Source organism: Pantherophis guttatus, chromosome 3, assembly GCF_059756535.1.
Source record: "Pantherophis guttatus breed Tessera chromosome 3, ASM5975653v1, whole genome shotgun sequence".
NCBI classification, from domain to species: Eukaryota; Metazoa; Chordata; class Lepidosauria; order Squamata; family Colubridae; genus Pantherophis; species Pantherophis guttatus.
Window position 1 is genome coordinate 144,077,414 of NC_142065.1, and position 17,411 is coordinate 144,094,824.

General features: G+C 38.2%; 1 protein-coding gene across 2 annotated transcripts in view; it reads right to left on the reverse strand.

Moving 5' to 3' along the window:
* The window catches only part of SLC22A23 (solute carrier family 22 member 23), a 98,634-nt gene that overhangs the window by 6,586 nt on the left and 74,637 nt on the right, over positions 1-17,411 (reverse strand). Inside the window, exons 6-10 of one of the 2 annotated variants that reach the window (XM_034429078.3) lie at positions 16,252-16,374; positions 12,374-12,476; positions 10,346-10,578; positions 5,470-5,502; positions 4,285-4,408 (exon numbers count right to left, since the gene is read on the reverse strand). In XM_034429078.3, the coding sequence (XP_034284969.1) occupies positions 4,285-4,408; positions 5,470-5,502; positions 10,346-10,578; positions 12,374-12,476; positions 16,252-16,374 (616 nt within the window). The remainder of the gene's footprint in view (positions 1-4,284; positions 4,409-5,469; positions 5,503-10,345; positions 10,579-12,373; positions 12,477-16,251; positions 16,375-17,411) is intronic. The other variant, XM_034429079.3, reaches the window with a different exon arrangement.

The following is a 17,411-nucleotide window of genomic DNA, read 5'->3' on the forward strand; positions in this document are numbered from 1 at the left end:
TTATTAAAATTAATAGAATAACTTAAAATGCCCTCCCTCTTTCTGTGTATTTGTACGTGGACATGCATTAACTATTCTTCTATTTCACTGATCAATCTTTGTTTTCTATCCTACCAAAAACAGAAACTTGAAACTTATGTAATTCTTCATGTTATCACTAGAGAGCAAGCTTTCCTCAAATTTATTTTATAAGCAATATAAAAGCAAGGAGCCAGATTACTGAAAAAGATATATTGATGACAGGCTTCTTAATCGGCATGCCTGCTCACTTTTCATTGTCACATTTTATATCCACTATAAATTTGAAAGTCCTTCAGGAACTATCATTTTTTAAAAAATGTTTCTTTTAGCTAATGAATTAAGTAGATCAATGACAATACTGGCTTAGATCCAAATATAACAAATGCAATGACAGAGGCTTTAATCACAAGCAAACTCTCACTGATTTCTAAAAAAAATATTTTCTAAGTCTGACTCTCTGGATTTAACACATTATTCAGAATAAACCATCCTTTGATCAAACAGTGGAAGACAGAACAATTTCTATCCACATTTTCCATACTATCCATGAATTCAGATACTTTTGTTGCATCCACATTTACTTATCTACTGTCAGCCTCCAAAGGTGTTTTGTTTTTTTTTTTGGTAAGGAAGGTACCAAATAAATGTATCTGCCGTTTTCTTCATATTTTTAAAAATCTTTCTATAACAGCCCTCTTGAGATCAAGTGATCACTGTTTCATCTCCTAAAATTCAGTCTGTGGAATTTATTATCCACTGACTTCTAGTAGTGCTTAAAATCAGGAATCTGTACTAATATATTGGCTCTGTCAGGATTCTAAGATAGGCTTTTTTGATGAAAAATGTTTTTATTTATATATTCACACTTTAGGGAGTTTCTAAAAGCTGCTCCTATACTTTCATGGAATATACACATATACTTCAGTGGAACATGGAATACGAATGAGAAATCACTCCCAAATAATTTCAGGGATTACTCTCTCACACATTCTGAATGCTGTCTCTCTCAATCTCTGAAATTATTGGGGGTGATTCTCTTTCAGCTTCCTTGTCCTCTTTACAGAAGCAATCAAGAAAAGGGCAAAATAAATCCAGGTTTTTCTATCTGGAATGAAGAGAGAAAATGTGGAATAGTAATAAAGGTGCTGGACTAGAAACAGGGAGAGTCAAGTTCTGGTCCTCCCGTAGGACAGAAGCCAGCTGGATGACTTTGGGCAATCATCCTCTCCATCTAAATTAGCAAGCTAGATGAAAAGCACAGTCTTTGTCACAGCACACACTGATAAGCTTCACTGAAACAACAGTGAAGCTAAGAAGAACAGACTCTTAGCTGAGACAATTTCAATTTTGTTCCTTTTGCCCACATTCCGATCTGGGTAAAGAGATTGAGAAATGTTTCAAAGGGGAACAGCTTCTTAGCACCTGTACCCTCACTGAACCTTTTTCTTCCCTCATAAGTCTCATCCTATTAAAAAGAATTCTGCTTTCAGTAACCAAAATAATTATTCCACACCAAAAAATACTACAGGCGATTTAGAGTGTTCACTTTGCTAAATGCTTGAACGCATATCTATTATCAATCCCTTGTAATGTGGAATTAGGATTCTTCAGAGATGTTTAACTGCTTAGCAGCTAGAAGCTAAAAAAAAAAGGCAACCAGAATTAAGGGAACGGTATCTATCTCGGGGTGGGGAACTATGGTCCTTTTATGACTTCTGGACTTCAACTCCCAGAATTCCTGAGCCAACCATTTGGCTCAGGAATTCTGGGAATTGAAGTCCACAAATCGTAAAGGGGCCATAGTTCCTCACCTCTGATCTATCTGAATGAATGAGACTATATCAAAGGATCTCCACTTCTCTTTACATTTCAGTTTGAAGTTGTTCACAGCAGACCTTTTCTTGTAACAACTCAGGTTTTAATAAATGTCATTAATTGCCCCTCTAGTCAATACCTTTGATTTTTGAAAGTTTAAAAATGTTTTTATGAGCTTATCTTCATCAAATTTGGAGCCAGTAAAATTATACAGCTGAGGGAAATGAACAGGAAAAATCAAGACCCAGAAACACAATTTTAACGACACAGGTTTATTGTAAAGGATAGGGTATTGAGAAGATTTTATATTACTTCAACTTGAGTTATGCTGTTCTTGAAAATCAACTGGGTTTATATCCCAAATAAACCTAAAAATATTTTCCTAATAACTTTAGCAAGAAAGTAATTTAATATTTTATGCCCTTCAATGTTTTCCTTTAATCAGCAGAGCTAAGGGGAGCTTAATCCTCTCTCCTCCAATATTAATTTGATTTACTACAAAGTTATATAATAACAGTATGCAAAAAATTGTATAGCCATCCTCTCACTAATATTTACAATGCTCCGTGACTACAGTGTTTATGATAGCAATACAGATGCAAAGTCTAATATAATTGCTAATATCTCATTTGCTGCAGGCAAAATAACAGCAATAATACATGCGTTAAAGGTATTGGAACAGCTTACATTCTGTGACAATACCTTTAGCACACTCATATTTGCCTATCCCAGGTCCTTGGAAAAGACTTGATAGATGGATAAAAATGCCAAATCCACTCTGAACATTTGGCTGACTGCGTGACAATAATAACAGTATCGGTATTAGCAGGAACACTGGTACTACTTGGAACAATGCATGCATTATCATTTCTTTATGCAATTTATTATCCTAAATTTTTAGGAAAGATCTGATAGTCAAAAGTACTAAATCCAGTCAGAGATATCTGGAGGGATAAATAGATTGAGTGGGATGATTGGTCCTGGAATGGGACAACTTGGCCAATTTGTCAAGGCCAACTCACCACAGATAACTTGCCATGGCCAACTTGCCATGGGACAATTTGCTGCAGGACAATTCAACAATTCAATTTAATTATTTAAAATAATTTAAAAATTCTTTTAATTTTTCTCATTCACATTTAATTTTGCCCCTCCTTTGGCACCCTTTCTTTAATGCTTCTATTCCACTATTTCTTCAATATTAGTGAACACTTGTCCTGCAGCAAGTTGTCCTGCAGCGAGTTGGCCATGGCGAGTTGGCTGTTGCGAACTGTCATAGACCTGACTGGTCCAATGTCACCCTTAAGGCTTACATGCATATGGGATGACAAGGTTCTGGGTCTCTCTCCAAGCCTAGCTAGTCCCTCAACCACTACACCACATTGGCTCTCCTTCAGTGAAGCTTCTTCTGCAGATTACACCCACTAGATAATGCAAGATCTGACTAAAGCTGATGGTAATCACAAAGCACCCAGGAGCTGCCACCAAAACTGGACAGAGCATTCAACTACTAGCAATGAAATTATGAAATCCACCTTTATTTTATACAAAAATCCTATTTTTGTCTAAGGAGTTCAAGCCATCACATAGCCCTCCAAAAAACTATGCCTCATGCCTCATGCCTCATGCCTATGCCTTGCAACAACTCAATGACTCTTCAAATCATATGATGGTGAGAGGGAGTTTTTTTATTTTAAAATGTACTGATAAGAGAATATTAGGATAATGTATGCAGCAATTTGATTTCATCATTATGAATTGATTAAAAGTGTACATATTGCTTCTTACGTACAGACTCCTGTAATGGTTGACCACAAAACCAGGTAAAAAGAACAATAATGAGCTAACTGTTTGGTTTGGCAATATTCTGAAGAACACTATGGCATGGCGAAGACCTTTCAAAAAGTATACGGTTGTGATAATCCCTTCAAAACCAGCATTTTGATTGGACTTGAAGACAAGGCTTAAGGAGAGACACATTAAAATTTCCATTAAACTAAAAAGCTCCCTGACTATTTTATAATTTTTATACTGTTAATTCATTGATAACTGAAATCTTTGGTATTCCCCAAGCTCAAATCATTTTATGAGGCTCAAAGAGACACTGGGCTATGTACACTGACTGGAATATAGATTAAACAGAAATAAAACAGAAATGCAGAGGACAACTGGAGAATAACCACAATCATTTCCAATTATAGCAAACAGTAGCCAGCTTTACTTTCATTAGCTTTAAGGATCAAAGTTACTGTATGGACTAATCACAGGTGGTATACAAAACAACAAAACAATGTCCTTACTAGTTTTTGGAAGTTTACATATCAATCATAAGACTTAGTTGCCCCAAAATGTCTAACCCTAAAACTAGTTGATCAGAGGACCAGAGTCTATATAAGGATGGAACTTCAAAACGTGTTTTCTTCGTAGAATGAACTCATATTGAAATACCTTATTACTGTAGGGGTGATCTCTGCACAGAAGAATACACTCAGACTTCCAACTGCGTGCGATGAAAACATCCCCACGATGGAAAACGTAATGGAGAATTTGTCCTTTACAGTGTCACTCATACCTGTTTAGAAACATGCAAATATGTCATTTGTATTCAGCTCTCAAGGACTGACAGCTCCCTGTTCAAAGTGCCCTCTACCAACTACAGCTGTTGGCTCTTGTACATATTTAGGAGAGTGTAATGAAGAGGAAGTGTAAGGCAACAGGAGGGCCATTATGCACGTTCGTTTGCCTTTGTGAATTGGTGTTTTTGAATCAGTGTTGACTGCTGATGATTGCATGTACTAATTCCTGCAGTTTTCTTGGCAAGGTTTTGGAAGTGGCTTGCCATTGCCTTCTTCCCGGGCGTAAGAAGGTATGACTGGCCCAAGATTACCCAGCTGGCTTTGTGCCTAAAGTGGGATTAGAACTCACAGTGTCCTGGTTTCTACACCAGCACCTTAATCATGAGACCAAACTGGCTCTCTTATCTCTCATCTGAAGTATGGAGAGATAAACCTGCCTTTACCATGCATGGTACTGAAAATAAAGTGACCCCCCATTCGTATGTAATTATAATTAGTCTAACAAGAGAAAAATCAGGACATAGTTATACATTCAGGTAAAATATGCCTTTGGGCTCAAAAAATAGATATTCCCATGCCATTAAAATCAAGGAGGTGCAAATTTAGGAGGTGGAGCTGCCCAAGGATGTGCTCCAAAAAGGAGACACAGCCAGGAGAAAGTCTAAACTTGATTCAATTAAATTTACATTAGATTAAAATTTATTATGCATTAATATTACAGATATTGTAGTTATTCCCCATATGTTTGATGTTTTCATCCATTTTGTTACCTGAAATTTTGTGGGAGTTTTGGGGGAGTGCCTTGACCAACAAGATTTCTGCCTGTTCACCCCCGATTTAAAAGCATGCTTGTTGGGGAAGTTAAAACACAACAACAATAGAAATTAAATGGAACCAAGGGACAAATCTATGCTGAAATAAGGGGGAGATATGAGTGAAATAGGATTCCCTCAAAGCTGACTAACAGTGCTTAAAATAGTTGAAATGTACCCCGAGAGCAAGAAAGTTTGTTAACATTAAATAAATCCATATACTAAAACTGATCTGGAAACTATACCTGAGTCTGGAAGTTGACTGTATTTTCCTATCACTGGATTCCGAACGAGAAGATGATTAAAACATAGGAAACAAAAAAAGAAAAAAGAACTTATGAAGAAAAACACACATCCAATAGCAGTTGTTTTGAAAAGTTACAGTGCAGAATTGCTCCTCTAACTACCCCAGCACATTTGTTGTTTAATGATTTGATAAAGTGGAAATATATCCTTTTCCAAGACAGCCTGCCCTGCCGTTTAATCTCCAATTCCCAATAAAAAGATAGAATTCTAATGAGATTATAATAATGAACTGCATAATGGTAAAGGATTCCAGGCCTAGAATTAATGCAAAGGCTCAACAAAAGCTTTTATATTGATAATGTAGGGAAAATAGAGAGAGAATACCAGACAGAAACAGATTCAGTATTAAAAAACAAAACTCTGAGATTTTTAGGCAAGTTTTACTGGAAGGGACCGCCCACAAAATCCAGTTATTGTAAATCTTAGGACTCAACCCTTCTTGAATGCCTGCAGGTGGAAACATGATCTCCATTTCTTTTCCTGTTTTCCAAGACATCTTTGGGTTATTTCAATATTATTTTATGCAACACTATGTATGTTATATACAGATATGTAATGTGTACAGATATATTATATTACATATCGCTATGTAATATAACCAGATATAAAGTTTTACAAAGCTGCTTTGCTGTCATTTGCATTTATATGAAGATAACATTTCCTTGGAGTTAAGCTTGACCTGTGTGTCTACATCAGTGTTTCTCAACCTTGGTAGCTTGAAGATGGGTAGACTTCAACTCCCAGAATCCCCCAGCCAGCAGCGCTGGCTGGGGGATTCTGGGAGTTGAAGTCTACCCATCTTCAAGCTACCAAGGTTGAGAAACACTGGTCTACATGGATAATACCCATGAGTTGAGAAATAGAATGGAAATTATTTGTTATACTGTCTTCTTCCAAAGAAATGTCTCCCCTACAGGCTGAGACTCTCTACTGTTCTTTCTTCTTCCTTCCATGTATGAAATGTCTACAATCCTGCTTAGCTTCCAAATCCGGAAAAATCATCCTTATCCATCTGCTAAGAGCTGTATGTGGTATGTTCAAAGTTTGATGTAGGCATAACTCATGTGGAAATTCTGCTAGAATATGCCTTCCAAAAGCTTGATGCCATATTTCATCGACAGAATCACCTGATCATAACAATCTCAGAGGCGTTATTAAAAGGCACACAAGGCCAACATTAATTTAGGCTTTGAAAAGAGAAAATGGTATTGGACTAAAAGTAGAGGTCAAAGATGAATCCTGGTCACTATGATCTGCTAATGGTAATTTATAGGTGAGGGTTTTGTGGGATCTTGTGATTTCAGCATCGGCTCTTCTCAGCCAAATTCAAATTAACACAAAAGGAGTTGAGATGTTTTCCATTAAAAATAGCATAATCTCTAAATCCCAGGATAGTTCTGGCAGAAATGGAAATGTGTCATCAGCCAATGTTTTCTTTCTCCCCAATCTCTGAATTTATCCAGACTAGACACAGACTATAGAAAATGAATCTTGCAGAGATCCAAGATTTGGCTACTATATATGTGATGCAACCTAAACCCTACAGAAAATGATAACCTTGAATAAAAAATGGTTGGTTATAACTAGCAGCTTGCATGACATACCACAAACCACAATTACAGAGGGCACAACTATCAGTTTATACTTTGCTCTTTCTCTCAGAAGAAAGCATTTGGAGTCTGTCAGCGCACTGCATGAGCCTTCTAGCTAGTGCAGAGGTCAGCAACCTGCGGCTCTGGAGCTGCATGCGGCTCTTTGGGCCCTCTGCTGTGGCTCCCTATCAGGTGATCCCACCAGTGGCTGGCCCCGCCCCTCACTCTGCCCTCCCAGTCACTCCTTGCCTGGCCTGAGAAGGTAAGGGCGATGGCGGGGGATGGGAGAAGCAGTCAGGGCACAGACAGAGAGATACAGAGAGAGGGGGAGAGAGAGACACACACATAGAGAGATACAGAGAGAGAGGGAGGGAGAGGAGAGAGAGATATGTCAAAAGGATTTTGTGGTTCCCGGTGTTCTTTAACAATGGGTTTTCTGCCCTAATGAGTAGGCATGGCTAGGGGGTGTGTCATGTGACTGGTGGAAGTGAGTGACATCAAGTTGGCCACGCCCACCCAGGTTTTGTGGCTCCCAGTGTTTTCTTTTCTGTGGGAAACGGGTCCAAATGGCTCTTTGAGTATTTAAGGTTGCAGATCCCTGAGCTAGTGGGATGTCAGTATATTAGCTTGTAAGGAGATATCCAGAGATCCTAGCCTGCATAGAATAGTTTGCCGTACCTGGGATAAAACTGGCATTTGTGATACCCTGACCAAAATATCTAAAGCAACACTGTGATATACAAGTGTAGAGATGCAGTATTTGGTAATAGGCATTCTGATGTGAGGAATGAAAGGCTATCAAAAGAAGTAAAAAATGGCTACATATTAGAACTTGCTTCTGCTTTGCTATATGTGAGAATAGGGTAGGGCAAGGGAAACACAATGTAAATTGAACGCAGTGGAAATAGGGTTCTTAGAATGCATGCAAAAGAAGAAGAGACTGAGTCAGGGTTGAGTGGGTAGTGACTGAATGTGTATTCAGTGAATGAGCATCATGACAAAAGTATGTTGATGGTTTGGCCATGTAGAGAATGCAAATCAAATCACAAAAGAAATATATAAAGTGTGATGGATTGAGGGCAAAATGAAACCAAAGAAAGTCATGCTTGCATGGACTTCAGAAAAGAGAGGTGAGAAATTTCAGGAGCAAAAGGAAGAAGTATGAAGAAGTGAATGGATATTTGGTAGAAGTGAGGAATGTTTGCAAAGATAGAAAGAATAGAATAGAATAGAATTTTTTATTGGCCAAGTGTGATTGGACACACAAGGAATTTGTCTTGGTGCATACGCTCTCAATGCACATAAAAGAAAAGATACATCATCAAGAATTATAAGGTATAACACTTAATGATAGTCATAGATATGGAGGAATGCAGGGAATGGCTTCAGCGTACAATAATTTAACTATGCTTCCCTTTCTTTTCATTTTCTTCATAGTTTTAATGTGTGTTGTTCAATAATTCATACTCTTTTTTCCCCTGAGCTTTGCATAATAGTGCTTTCCCCAAAGGGCAAGATATATATGAAAGGCTCTGTAATTGAAAATGTGTTTGCATAGGAAGCAAATGGGGAAATCAGAAGGACTAAAAGGGTCTGGTTTGTTTTGTCATAATGAGATCCAGTCTACCTGTTATCCATACTCCAAAGGTGATGGAATTTTCTGCCTTTAATTATAACATCTAATGCTGGTTACAGTGTGACTTCCTTTGTAGCATATGGATAACAGCCTCAGTAATACAAGATGAGGGAAGTCTCCATTGGAGGAGACTTGATACAGGTACTCCTTGTTTAGCCACCACATTGGAGCTGGCAACCTGGTTGTTGGGTGAAGCGGTTGCTAAGTGAAACCATAACTGTGCTTATGATGTTGCTTCTGTTTTCCTTTGCTTTACTGACTTGCAGAGGTTGTAAATGCTAGATTGCTCATTAAGTCACTTTTCCATCCCTGACATAACTGCAAACAGTCACTGAACGAGGTAGTTATTAAAAGAGGATTACTTGCAGCGGAAGTTATATAGCAAAACAGCAAGGACGGCCCAAGACTGTCTGAGGCACATTGCCAAATACAGTAGCCAGTCAGATGCAAGGCATTCTTTACTTCAGCACACAAGCAATGGACTAGCATCCTCCACGCAACTGATGGCTAACATGGACTTAAAGGATCCAAGGTAAACTGCACAGCACACAGTACTTCGAACATCGTGCTGTTTTTCTCACTCCTTTCTCCAGCATCTGTCATCAGAGTCAGCTGCTTCACTTTGCTTAATGACAGAGCCCTCTATAGCCTTGCTAGAAGTTAGATTGGGAAGATGGGCAATCAGCTACAATCAAGAAGACAAGGTACTATACAGGGACTCTATTAAGCTTTGCAAAAAGAAAGGTCTAAAGATATGTGCACATTTGCATTGTTCCTTCTCCCCACCCCCCTTTATTCATAATCAGGGCTTCTAACTGCCCATTGTGATGGTTCTCTTATTTTTCTACGGGGTAGCAATAAACCGGAAGTAATTCTACCTAACTAAGGGTACTAATAAATCAGAAACCCTGTGGTAATCTGAAAGTCAGGGCCTGGTGAATCTTAGTGTGGCCCACTGGTGACCAGCGAAGCTGGCAGCAGAGTCAGATAGTGAGAAGGTTGGGGAGGAACATGGGCCAGTCCTGGGGGCTGGGGAAAGCTCGGATGAGGGCTCTGCGTTGGAGGCAGAGAGGGAGATAGACAGCAGTGAGGCAGAGGAACAGCTGGAGCTCGTTCCCAGTGTGTGCATGTGCAGAGCTGCCAGAAGACAAGAACAACTCAGAACAACTCAGAAAGCAGGGTCGACTTGGGAGTAAAGCCACACCTTGGAGGTAATTTGCCCCTCCCATAGGAAACAAAAGAGGAACAAGGGAGTGGGCTTTTGCAGGAAACAATTCGTTCATTCAGTCATTTCAAGAGTGGAAAGTTCTGTTCGTGACTCTAAGAGACTCTGTGCCAAGTTTTGCCTTATACTGCGTTTGGAAACAAGTTACATGGCAGCTTGCCAAGTGAGATAAGGTGTGTTGATAAATATTCCTTTGAAAAACTGTTTGGACAAGCCTTGCTGACTGTGAATGAAAGTAATGCACAGTCGTATAAATAAAAGAGGTTTTGCCGGGACCAAGATTCTGCTTCCTGCTTTTTAAGGGAGCCTAGGTTAGAACAAATCTGAACTAAGCTTTGCAACAGTTCGATGCTGACACTCACAGTTGAGAAGGCCCAATTGTAAAAGAGAAGCCAGAGCAGTGAGGATCATGAAGAGCAGGAGACCCCCTCTTCTTCCGAGAAAACCAACCACTGGGCACATAGCCAAGCAGGACACCAGAGTGATGCTGGCCATGGTATAATAGTCCGCATAAAAATTGTTGGTAAAGGACATCATATCTTCATGACCCATCATACTCTTTGCAAAGCAGTGGTGTATTCCATATCCAGTCAGCCTGTGGGAGACAACATGAGACAAATAACAGGAACCATTCCTTTTATGACTGCACAGTAAATGATTACTTAGGATTATCAGGTGGGATTTAGCCAGGGGTGAAATCTACTTACCTTCCTTACCGGTTCGGAAGCGCACATACCGTGTGCGTGCATCACAGGCATGCACAGACCTGCACGTGCGCAAAACCATCTGCGCATGTGCAGAAGGTAAAAAACATATTACTTCCTGGTTAAAACCAGGAAGTAATGACACCTGGGCAGGTGGGTGGAGCTTTGCTCCGCCATCGTTACCAGATCGCCGAACCACCGGCCAAGATTGCTACCGGATCGAGCGATCCGGTCCGATCCGGGAGCATTTAGGTCTCCTTTTTAAGAGTCATGGGGTGGGGGAGGACCCTAAATGATGTATTTCTCCCATTTGCTTGGATATCAGGACCAAATTTAGCTTTATCATACCAGTATTGTTCTAGAACCAACTAGGAGAGCTTGGTATGTGGACCTCTACAAGACTTGATACGCAAGCTACAGCGCCATACAGTTCAAACCCCCTACATGAGAAATCTCTCTCCTGTGAAAAAAGACACAGTCGCAATAACCAAGCAACCTGCAACAAGAAAACTATACATGAATGCACTCCCAAAGATTTGCTTAGATTCATGATGGAACATTAATTCTGCTCAATATATCTATAATGAGCAAAATTATTGTTCCATCATGAATCTAAGCAAATCTTGGCATGGAGTAGCTGTAATTTGCAATTAGTAGTACCTGATAGGAATCTTTTGTTTTTAATTTTTAGTGTCTAAAATCTGCTGGTATTAAATATCCAAATCTGTGAAAACTCATATTAAAATATAAATATTCTAAGATCTGCTTATGTTAGGCAGATAAAGTGAACTGCATTGTTTGCATAATCTATTGTACTCCTCCTTAGCTAGGGAAAGAACAAGAAACAGTGCAGAATAAAGAAACCGCATTCTTGTCCATATGAAACGAGCTGCTTTTTTCAACATTATTTCACTGATCATGGACCAAATCATGGAAGCCAATGGTCACAACTAAGAAGGATTATAAACTTACTTTTAACTTTTTTTTTTAAAAAAGCAGTTTTTGGCCAATAAAGAATTCTATTCTACTCAAATAACAAATTCTCTGTTTAATACTAAACTAAAAGACATTTTTCTACTCTAGCAAAGAACTGCAGAATCTAAAGGCTAACAAGAAGTCATGTACAATTAGATGGTGCAGAATTTTATTTCATTTCATAGTTCACAGTTTGTCTTTCCCACAATGAACAATTTACATTAGATTAGCGCATCAGTTAACACAATCAAAAGAGCAACAAATATTTGGATAATTCCTGAAATCAGGGACTTGTCACAGTGTGTTGATATCTCCATAGACACCCCTTGTTCAAACAACTCAGGCAGTTTGATGGTTTAAAAAAGACTGTATTTGAGGTACCGCTGAGTGATATGAGATCTGCATCAGGCATGTTGGTAGAACATTTAATGCCATGGTCACCAAACGATGAATATGCGTATGCAATCATTCCTAATATGGGTCCTAAAGAACTTTTAACATCCTCACTATTTAGATAAATAGATGCCTTACATAAAAATATTATGCTGGGGGCAACCTGTCTCCAAAATCAACCTTCCAACTCCAAATCAAAAGTCTAACATCCAAGCTACAGGAGTTTCTGGTGCTAATAGGTAAAACATTTCCCCTATTTTCCTCATTGCCTACGGAGATGCTCTTGATAATCCTTCTGGGAGGCACGTTCATACTTACGAATTGATGCAGAGCACAACAATGTTTTTCCACAGGTTTCTTGTTCCCACCACTTTAACAATGCAGACTTTTTTTGGTCTCCTGGCAAGCTCTTTCTCTAGTTCTGAAATAAAAACAACATTTTATTATTTAAAAGGTAGGCATTTGGGAACGAGGCAGATCAACCCAGTGGAAAGAAGGACGTTCTAATTAAAGCTCCTTGTCTCCTTTTTTCCCAAGGTTCCGTTAGACAGTGAATTGTGTTTAAACCACACAAGCCATGGTTTCTGAGGTTTGGGAACCTTGCATTAGAAAAAAGAAAGTAATATGCCTCCTCTAATCTTGATCTCATTTCTGAATTAAGAATTAATTGAACCTATTCCCGTTTTCTTTTTGAGCTATCACTTGAAGAGTTTTACGATTAGATTAATGAGGCATAAATTTCAAGATTATGTTGTGATTTCCACAACCGCAGCTGGGAGAAGATAAAATTAAAGAATTCTTAACCCAGTCATTTAGCTCGATTACCAGAAAGGAATAGATCTCATATGCTCACAAAAATGTTACTCCTGATTTCTTATTTCAACTTGGTATAAGTTTTGGCAATGTAGAATCTATCTGTTATTCCCTTCTGTTCTGCCCATCCTTGGATTAAATATTCTATCTTGTCTTCAGAGAGTTGTTAACCCTGTTAAAAATGAATGAAGCCACAAAAATGTTTTGAAATGGACACGGATTTAGAACTGGGGCAAGCTTATAAAGACAGTCAATTACCTCACTGCCTTTGGCAAATTAGAAATGCCAGCAGTTGACCAGGCAGAGTAGGGAGATGGGTTTTTAAAAAATATGTATTTGTTGCTTATTTGAAGACGAGAACCGTTGAACTACTGAAAATGTTCTGAGGTTTAGCATTTCTTCTAAGTTTTATTTGCAAGGCTATGTTCCTACATACTATATAGTCACTGTGTTGAACTACCTGATATTAATGTGTCCATTCAAGCTGGAATTAATATTCATTGAATACAGGAAGGAATAACCGAATAACACAATACTCTGAGACTGTGATGGGGGGGGGGAAACTGTGTAGAAGAATTATTTGGATCTACTTATTGGGAGTTGATAATTCCTTCCTTTCTCTCCTTTCACAACCAAGAATACAAAGAGATTCAACTTTTGTACCAGGAAGCAGCAATAGCAATAATAGCACTTATATACACTGCTTCACAGTGCTTTACAGCCCTCTATAAGCTGTTTACAGAGTCAGCATATTGCCCCCAACAATCTGGGTCCTCATTTTACTGACCTCGGAAGAATGGAAGGCTGAGTCAAGCTTAAGCCAGTCAGGCATTTGGCAGAATTAGCCTGTAATATTGCCACCATGGCTCTTATCTTGAAAGTACAGATCAATAACCACCTGAATTAGCACAGGAACCATAAAAGCACTAACAGACAATTAGATTTCAGTGTCCACCAAGCCATGTTCTCAAACAATAGAAGAAGAGGGAGATAAAACCTTCTTGATATTTTATATTTTGAAACAGGATTTTTCCATTTATTATTCTAGTATGCTTTTTTCATATCTAATTCATTTTGCCTAGTTCTAACTGAATAATTTCACATCTTTTTTCTATTTTATCATTGTTAGTCTGACCCTATATAGAAAAATGGTTTTCCCTTTGATTTTTTTAAATAAAAATATCAGTTTTAAGAAGACTTCTGCTTAGCTTTAAAACTTCTATGACCAAGCCATAAACACAAGTGAAATAAAGATATTGGTAATTGCTTTGGCATGCGCGTAGACTTATTTCCCCATTCCCTTGAATCTTTGTAATTTTTGTAAAGTTCAAGAATCCTTGAATTAGTGAAACATCTCTCAAGCACAGGAAATCCCATATAACATCAAGAAAAGACCAAAAGAGAAAAAAAGATTTTTCAATTCATCTTCTTGTAAACATTACTGACTTTCTTAGATAGCACAGATAAGATAGGGTTGAGTCAACAAAACAATCAGACAGAAGGCCATTGCAGAACTGGTTTTTCTTGGTTTTTCAAAAAAAAAAACCCTATGTTTATGGATATATATACTTGAAAAAACTGAAATACCTGTTAGGTTACCTGTAGGTTTTCAGTGTGATAGTCCTTCACAGAAGTTTTTGTGAAAAGGAACAAGGATCTGTAATTTTATTTTCAGAGGGGTTGGACATTGATGATTTTCTGATTAGGCTTATCAAGAGGTTGCTGGCAAAAACATTATAGAGAGCCAGTTTGGACTAGTGGTTGAGCACCAGGCTAGAAAGCAAGAGACCATGAGTTCAAGACCTGCCTTGGCCCTGAGTGTCTTTGAGCCAGTCACTCACTCTCAGCCCAACTCACCTCAAAGGGTTGAGGTTATGGGGAAAACAGGAGGAGGAAGGCGTGTTGGATACCACCTAGAGTTATTTGTAAAAATAATAATAATAAAGGTGGGATATAAAACAAACATGGCAAAATCCATCATCTAATCAATGCACAAACAACATAATGACTTCTTCCAAAAGGTACCTGCATTCTTTTCATATATATATATATATATATATATATATATATATATATATATACATATATATATATATATATATATATACATATACATATATACATATGAACAAACAAGCACTATAAAATCTAGCAGGCAGGAAGTTCTATAATACCTCTGTCACAATAAATAATAAAATGTGACCAGCAATTTTATGTAGATGCTAGCATCACATCGTTGTTGTAAATAACAACTTGGAAACCACACTAAAGAGAGAGAGATTCCAGCCAATGGTAAAGAAATGTAGCCAGAAATCGCTTAAATTAGAACCTTTTCTAAGCCCTCTCCTGAATGTTTGAGGTATATCTGAATTAGGCAATTTGCTCATAGAGGTCACACTGTTGCTGTTTTAGGGCTAAATCTACTATTGCATAATAAAAAGAGGGCTGTGAAAACGTCTACAGACCCCTCACATCCTGGACATAAATTGTTTCAACTTCTACCCTCAAAACAACGCTATAGGGCACTACATACCAGAACAACTAGAGACAAGGACAGTTTTTCCCCAAATGCCATCACTCTGCTTAACAACTAATTCCCACAACACTGTCAAATAATTTACTAAAACTGTATTACTATTATCCTTCTCTTCTCTTCCTTACTAGTATCTATCTCTTCCCATTTATTACTATAACCATGTCGCTTGTAGCTTTCAATTTATATTGTTTTTATTTGTTCACTAGTACGATTTGATAGTTTATTAGTTACCTTGATTATCACTAAGTGTTGTATCTTTTTATTCTTGATGAATGTATCTTTTTTTTATGTACACCGAGAGCATACGCACCAAAGACAAATTCCTTGTGTGTCCAATCACACTTGGCCAATAAAGAATTCAATTCAATTCAATTCAATTCAATTCAATTCAATTCAATTCAATTCAATTCAATTCAATTCAATTCAATTCTATTCTATTCTATTCTCAACAGAAATTTTGGGCTCAATTGTGGTCGTAAGTCTGTCTCATTTGCGCCTGACATCTATGCCATGAGATTGGCAGTTGGACACGAAATATCCATCATTAAGTCTTCAAACTGAAAGCAACCCAGCTTTCCACACATGAAATTAATGTGACACAAGAAAGATTCCACTACAGCTTTATCTCGAATATACAAAGAACAGTATCATGTAACTATATTTCCCACTGAATTCCCTTTTCCACACGTGTATTTTAAAATGGAAGTATGCATTCAAATATTTGATTTGAAGAGCAATCTGTAGCTCATCCATGAACTAATCGTATGAGTGTGCTAATCCCAGTCTCTGCTTCTCCATGAGTTAGTTGTATGGAACTTCTGTGTCTGGCAGCCTGCTCATACATTACCTCCAGCTTGGCTGCTTCCCATATCCCCCATCTGGCACTCTCTGGCAACAAAGCCATTAGAGCTCCATGACATGCTGTCCTTTTCTTCACTTCCTGACAGAGCTGTGGGCAACCACCTGTGGCCTGTGAGAAGGAGCCAATCAAACAGGTAAAGGAAGCACGGTTTGACTGACAATATCAGGAAACAAAAACAGCATTCTCTTAGTCTAAGTCACAGTCTAGCAAAAGAACATTAAAAGCAGTGTGTTTCCCTAAATAAACCACATCCGTGTAAAGGATTTTCTTTCCTAGGAGCCATGACCCTCCAGTTCAGATAAACTATTGTCCTCAAAAGTATAGAACATTCATGCATGCATAAACTAGGCTGACTTCCAGGCAACCAAGCTCATTTACAAGAAGGGATCATCCTTATCTCCCTTCTGCAGAGTTTTACTATTTAAAGACTAACGGAGTATGTGTATACACTGCACAGGTCTCTCGGAGTGTACTTGAGGAAAAATTTTGCGTCCTTTTTCACAAATAAAGTAAAAATGGAAATCAAACATGTACTCAATACACCTATTTTCCTTCTGTTTTCCAGAAAAAAACAAAGCACTGAATATTGGCAGTTCAAGCCAGGTTGTGCTACACACATACAAACAGAAACAAAGGCTCTGTAGGAGGCCCATTTTTGCAATAATGGATAGAAGTGGAAGAATGGCTTTTATAGAGTCAGGACTCTCATAGGTAGCAAGCCTGATAAAACAGACCTGCAAGGCCAGCATACAAGCTTCAGCTAACAAAAGGCCGATAGACAATCATCCAGGAAACTGCAAAGTCATGGACTGGATTTAACATAGCTAGTTATTTAAATGTTATCTATACTGCTGCAACTTTCTTAATTTATGACTGCAATAACAAAGGCTAAGAAAACAGTCGTATTGAAAAATAGATCTAGCTCCACGGATCATTTGTATATCCAGAAAAATATATAAAAACTTGTGAATTTTCATCTCTGGAGTAAAACACCTGGAAAAATACACCATACTGCACTTAAACCTTCGGGGAAAGATTGAAGGCAAATGAGGTCCAGGCAGAAGAAGAACATCATGGCTTCAAAATCTAAGGGACTGGTTTGGATAAAACTCAGCAGCACTTCTTCGTACAGCTGTTGATAAAAA